The sequence below is a fragment of the Helobdella robusta genome, assembly GCF_000326865.2.
Source record: "Helobdella robusta unplaced genomic scaffold HELROscaffold_12, whole genome shotgun sequence".
Taxonomy (NCBI): Eukaryota; Metazoa; Annelida; class Clitellata; order Rhynchobdellida; family Glossiphoniidae; genus Helobdella; species Helobdella robusta.
Window position 1 is genome coordinate 1,484,410 of NW_008703664.1, and position 7,424 is coordinate 1,491,833.

At 32.9% G+C, this 7,424-nt stretch overlaps 1 protein-coding gene across 1 annotated transcript; it reads left to right on the top strand.

Moving 5' to 3' along the window:
* Window positions 1-4,472: 4,472 nt before the first annotated feature.
* HELRODRAFT_167803 (hypothetical protein) lies at window positions 4,473-7,105 on the top strand (the record flags this gene model as incomplete). The annotated part of the gene is made up of 3 exons (XM_009013537.1): window positions 4,473-4,667; window positions 5,121-6,360; window positions 7,059-7,105. 3 exons carry the CDS (start codon window positions 4,473-4,475, stop codon window positions 7,103-7,105), a joined length of 1,482 nt encoding a protein of 493 aa, XP_009011785.1.
* Window positions 7,106-7,424: the final 319 nt, after the last annotated feature.

Sequence of the window (7,424 nt, forward strand, 5' to 3'; positions counted from 1 at the left end):
TTCAATCAATCCATACTTTTAATTATTGTATCAAATACTATAAATTATCTCACATTGCCAATCTACTTTCTGTTTTTGATTGTAGATTCATTAGTAATATCTGTATATACTTATATGTTCAGATATTAACTTTGTTTTTCGAGTGTTAATCCTACTGACTATATTTATCGATTTTTGCATGCATTGAAATTTAATTTGTATATTTTCTGTTCTGTTTTAAATTGCATATATATCTCAAGTAAAGTACTTAGGGTGGCCTCTCCACAAGTTTTTTCATTTAAACTTATTTGGTTCCCTTATTGAAAATAAAATAAAATAAAAAAAAAAAAATATATATATATATATATATATATATTATGTAGCTTTATGATCCGTCATATACAACTATATAGTATAAACACGTGCACAAGTTCTTTTACACAAAGATCAGCTTATAATTTATGCATAACCCATGTTATAGCACAAAGAAAATTGTCCAGCTCATTTCACAATTTGTGATGTTGTTATTATGTGTCATGTATGCTTAGCTTTTAACTTATTGACATAAAATTAATTGAATTCAATGAAATTTTTTTTTCTATTTATAATATTTTTAAATGTCGATAGACGCTTAAATCCGGCCCTAAATCCGGCCCTAAATCCGGCCACCAAATCCGGCCGGGGCCGGATTTGAAAAAAAAGCCGGATATTGGCCGGAGCCGGGGCCGGGGCAGAACTTCGGTGCATCCCTAATTTTTATTTTCTTATCCATTTTAGTTTGTTTTGTTGTTGTCGTTGTTGTTATTGTTGTTGTTATTGCTGTTGTTGTTTTGCTATTTTTGATTGCCTGAGCGATAAAATTTTACGATATTCATTAATTTAAACATTAATAAACTTACCGACTTGCTATGACGCCAAAATTGATTATGATGAGTACAACGATGATAATAACGATGACACAGACGAAAATGGCGTCACTATTGATGATAATAAATGGTGGTGATGAGAGTGACTAAATGACTGATAACAAGTAAACATGAAAATGACGTCAAGGTTTTCATAACGTGTAAACATTTTTTTATAATGTTATGGTTGCGTCATACTTGAAACTGGCAAAGAATAGACATTTCATTGCAATTAACGATGCAACTTTATATTAATATTTATTTCGGCTGTTATAATAAAATAAAAATTCAACAATATATGAAAAATTAAATTTATAAAAAGTCCAATAATACTGAGGAGAAACTAATAAGAAGAATAAGAAAAAGAAATTGTTTCAGAAAAACCAAAAACAAACATTATCTGTATTAAATTTAAGTCAATTTATTTTTTTCTGAAAATTTATCTAGATTGCCAAAAAACATCCAATTAGAATAACAACAACAGATTAAACGACAACAACAACAAAATCTGTGTCGGTAACGAAGTTTGTTGATTAAATCATCCCATAAAAATACATCACATATGAACAGACTGGTCGAAAAGATGTGTGACATTCTTTTATGTAAATAACTTTTTGTATATGTAACTTAATATATTCTACATTAACTTCATCACAATACATACACATATACACACTCAAGAAAGTAGAAACAGAGATAGATAGAGAGAGAGGAGAGAGAGAAAAAGAGCAAGCACATTACAACATGAAAGAACTTTGAAAGTGAATAAACATGAAGTATATTTTGTACCGAGTTAACATAAAAAGTTGCTATAAATAATGTCTGGCCACCGTCCCTAACAGTAACAAAATGAGTGTGGCCTACACGGTGCGATATTCTTCCCGACACACACACACACACGCACACACACACACACCCACACACAAACACACACACAAACACCCACACATTGCACTTGCCCGTAAGATATGCAGCCATTGATCTATCGGATGATTTTGTGTGGATTTTTAAAATTTGTAGTTAGACACGGAGATGTATATTTTTCATCTAAAATTTATTTTTATTTGATGTTGTTGACCAACTTGTACTTTCATTGAAACCTTGATTTTGAATGAGAAACAATTTTTTCAAGTTCTAAATCTTCAAAAAAAGTGATATTTTTGGCTTTAAAAATCCTAACATAGAAACTTGAATGCTTGAATGCTTTTTCTATTATTGAACACAAATAAAAACACATCAAGACTTGTGTTCATTAACTCAACAAATTGATCACACAAAAAAACATATTTTTTGCAATTAAGTTAAGTTTGTCATGAACAGCAAGAAACATTCGCGAAAACAACTAAACATTGTCGAAAACAACAGCTGCAACACTAACAACAGTATCAAAAATATCTACTAAAACAACATCAGCAACAACAACATCAGCAACAACAACATCAGCAACAACAACATTAGCGACAACAACATCAGCAACAACAACATCAGCAACAACAACATTAGCGACAACAACATCAGCAACAACAACGTCAGCAACAACGACGACAAGAACGAGAAGAGCAGCAAGATGAGTTAGTAGAAAGCACCTCGTTGTTATTCGGAGCAAGAAGGAGCCGCAATATTACGTTGACGTGGCATTACACGCCCTGCTAAGCATTGCCTTCTTTTATAATCTACCACTCTGTGTGTGTGCGTACGCTGTGTATTTGTTTGTTTGTTTGTCTGTGTTACGCAGAGTATGTTCCTATGTCACACGGTGTAGTGTTTGTTTTTCTCTTGCATTCTCTTGTTTGTATGTATGCCTGCTGTTTGTGTATGTTCGTATGGCTGTCTTTTGTACGTTTGCATGCTCGCGTGCTTGTTTTTGTTTGGTTTTATACTAAAAGGTACGTTTGCTTGTGTGTTTTTACGTATGTATATATGTATGTATGTATGTATGTATGTATGTATGTATGTATGTATGTATGTATGTATGCATGCATGCATACATGCATGTATGTATGTATGTATGTATGTATGTATGTATGTATGTATGTATGTATGTATGTATGTATGTATGTATGTATGTATGTATGTATGTATGTATGTATGTATGTATGTATGTATGTATGTATGTATGTATGTAATAATAATGACATCATCACAAACGACGTTCATTTGTATTCGTGAAGCTTGAAAAAAAAAATAATTAGAAGCATAATGTAATCTTCAAACTTTTTTTACAAATAACAAAATGACGACCACAAAACTGAAAATAAGCACACAAATCACAGTTCATAATAAGAAATCTCAGTAACGATGTGTTATTTCAACCAATATTTACCGTGAAACTCACAATGAGATGAAATTCGAATGTTAAAAATGGACAGAAATTATCTTCAATAAATATGCACCAACTAAAAACCGCATCAACAAAATAACCACTCGTTACAAAAACATTCTTAACCCACAAAAAAAACATCCATTTAAGAATTAGCGCAACACTGCACATTAACATAAAGTAATGACAATCACTCCACGCAACACTTACAACACACACACTTAGGTGCACACATCCGCAGTATAAAAACTTGGACAAATGACCAACCAACCAACTAAATAACCAACAATTTTTCCAACCAACCAACCATCCAGTCAACCAACCATCCAACTAACCATCCAACCAAATTACCAGCAATCCAGTCAGCCAACTAACCATCCAACCAACCAGCCAAATAACTAGCAATCCAGCTCGCCAGCCAACCGCAGCCAAGAAGACTACATGAGAAGCAATTGTCTTCTTGTGGCGGGTGGTCAACAAAATTGAGCGAACGTTCAGTGGCAGAGAGATTATTTCTTTTTGGCAACCAAACATTTTGCAAAATGTTTTTTTTCTGTATTTTGTTTTCCAGAAAAAGAAACTAAAAGCAGTGCCATTTTATGTCCATTTTAGTTTTGCATAAGATATATAAATGATTTGATAGTTAAACTTTACGGTAATTATTTATTGATTTGATTGATTTAATTCAAATATTATACACATAAAATGTACTATCAACGTTGTATAAATGTTTATTGGTTTAAATGTATATATAAATGTAGAAATATATATGTCTATATGAATGTTAAAGTGATAAATGAATAAATGATCTAAGTTGAAGACATGAACGAATGATGATTTTTTCAACAGGCTCTCCACTTCCTCCTCCCCGTCCAAACAAAACAAATCATGTTTTTCACCATTTCAAAAACCAGTGGAACCAACAGCAAACTATTTCTTCACCATCGTTTCTTACTTCGTCATCACCATCATCATCATTATCAACAACAACAATTTTACCATCATCATCATCACCATCTTCATCATCTACATCTCCATCAAATTTATCGCTTGTTTCAACTTCAGCACATGCGCCAGGACTGTTTTCATCTCCGTCGTCGTCATCATCATCATCATTTTTGTTGGTCTCTTCATTTAACTCACGCTTGCTACAGCCTCTATCATCACCATTATTAACATCCTCACCATCACCGTCCTCATCATCACCATCATCATCATCGTCGTCATCATCTTCAACATCCTCATCACCATCTCGAATGTTCATCACTATGTCATGTCTTACGGATGATAGCAGCAGTCCAGTTTTAAAGGCATGGTACAAGGATGGCATTCAGGTGACCAGCAACTCATCTACGTGGACCCTCTTGTCTGACGGCCACCTCATCGTAATGGCAAACCCTCACACGAGGGTTGTCACTGACGGCCAGTGGGTTGATGAGGAGGAAAATAACGTCAAAGATGACGTCATCAATTATTTAGAATTCGACAAAAGTAGAAACCTCAACAGTGAAAATATCGATGAAATTTTATTAACGAAAAACTCATTTTTAAAGCGCAAATCTAATCATCATCATCATCATCATCTTGAAAAATTAAAATCTAATCATCATCATCATCATCAACAACAACTTCCTGACCAACGTCATCGATATCAGCACCACCATCATCATTATCATCGCCAACGACGATGTCACAATCCTGCTGTCTGTGTTGAGAAGAAATTGAACAACAAACGCTCTGTATATAGCAACACCAATAATAATAATAATAATAATAATAATAATAATAATAATAATAATAATAATGATAATGCTATGACTAACAACAACATCATCAACAACAACATCAACAACGTTATAAATGGAGTAAACACTAATAACAACAAAAACAATCACATTAACGCCATCTTCCACCAGAATAACATCAACAACAGAAACTACATTATAAATGAAGTCGACAACACTAATAACATTAACAATCGCAAAAAAATTAACCAGCACATTAGCCAAAATAGTGGCATTGACAACAAAAAAGCGAACTACATACTATCAAGTAAGTACCCGCGTTTGATAATCAACACTCAACTTCATCGTACGAACAGTGAAGAAATCATCAAACATATTCACGACAACAGCAGAAGAAATGAAAAAAACATCCGTAACAACAAAAACATCAGCAACAACAACCTCAACAAACGCGTCAATCACATTATAAATAACGATAACAACATTCACAACAACTACCTCAACAAACACAAACACCAAGCACGCAAATCGAACAACAACAAAAATATAACGCAACAGTTCAAAACCAATAAAAAATCAAACATTGACAGCAACAACAACAACAGCATCAACAACAATAGTAGAATCAACAACAACCATGCAACTCACTCAAGAAGAATCATCAAAACAACAAATTATAAGGTGACGATCAATAACAACAACAAGCATAACAACCACAACTACAACAGCCACAGCAACCACAACAACTACAAAAACAACACACAAACCACAAACTTAAATGATACTGCTGATAATGATAGTGCTAATGCTATTATCACCAAGATTACAACAACAACTCTCAGAAATGACGGAAATATCGGCAACTATAAACATCAGACCAAAGATCGAAATAAAGACAAGAGAGACATTAAAAGTAAATGCAAAAAGCACAACGCCGAAGAAAATTGTCAGAACAAAAGTGACGTTCAGTTCAATTTGCATCAACGGGGCAGCGGCAAAATTTATAGAACATCACAGACAGGAAAGCGCCGTCACAACAATCACATCAACAACAAAAACCTTTCTACATCACATCATTACGAGATAAAAATTGCTGATGCTATCAGTGAAGGCAACAAAAACAATGCTACCCGAAACAATCATTTAATTAACGTCGCCAGTAACGAAGTAAAGTATAAAATCAACAATCTTATCAGCTACAACAACAATAAAATTAGCAACCGTAGCAGCAACAACAAAAACAACCACAACAACATCAACAACAACACTGGCAGGCTAAAGAACGGCAGCAACAACAAAAAAAATGAAAAGATCAACGATGGCGTTCAACACGGCGTGTTCTATTGCAATGCCACATATCGAGATACAGGTATCAGCTTCATTAGCAGCAAAGTCTCAATGCACGTGCAAGGTTGGTCTGCTCTTCTTCTTCTTCTTCTTCTTCTTCTTCTTCTTGCTTCCTCTACTGAGCGATATATTTTGCTGTTGCGCCATTGTTTTCAATTTTGTTGGTGATATTTGTCGAACTGTTCAAACCTTTTGCATAAACTTTTTTCTTTTATGTTGTTTTGTTTGTTTAGCATTTCAACAATTCAATAATTTACCCCTGTTATTTATTGTTTAGTGTAAAGTAATCGGTGAACCTTATAATTATTTTGTTATTTAAATTAAAATTTAAATTAAAACGCCGGTAAACTGCAAAATAATAATCATTTTTTTTAAGTTTCAAAAACATTGAATTGTCAAATTAGAAATTACGTTGCTTGCAAGAATATTATGATATATATATATATATATATATATATATATATATATATATATTAAATAATTTTTTCAGTTTAATTAAAACAAGAAGGAACATTTTTATATGCTAGTGAAGTTCAGCAAAACAAGTTGGTATCTTATTAAAACTCTAGACTGCACTTTCCAACTTTTTTCCGTGCATTATTTTTTGTCAGCAAAAATTATTTCTACGCCAAATTCAACCGACTTGAATATCGCTATTGTAAGAAAGTACAACATGTTAAAGATAAAACCTGATGGTTTAGCTAAGATAACATGGAGATAAATTAAACTATATTAACCTGTGACTCAAAAACTCAAATGTAGAGTTAGAAAATCGAATCTCGTTTGAATGGTTCCACGAAGAACCATGAAAGGCCACTAGTGAAAGATCAATATTAAGTATCTTTGAAGACGACGAAGACGTAAGTGACTACAGTATTTGATAACAATCATTTTGAATGATTTTTGAAAAATGTATAAGCAGACAACGGATAGAGTAGGTTGAAATGTTAACACCTCTGTTTCATCCCTCGCATGTTTCAGTAATGAAACTTTATAAAAGATACATAATAAATCGAAATGGCAAAAAAACAGACTATCGGTAAACAAACTAAATTTTGTAGGAAAAAATCGTATTGACATAAATAAAATTTAAAAAAGAAAGCAATATTGTAACAGGCGGTTATAGTA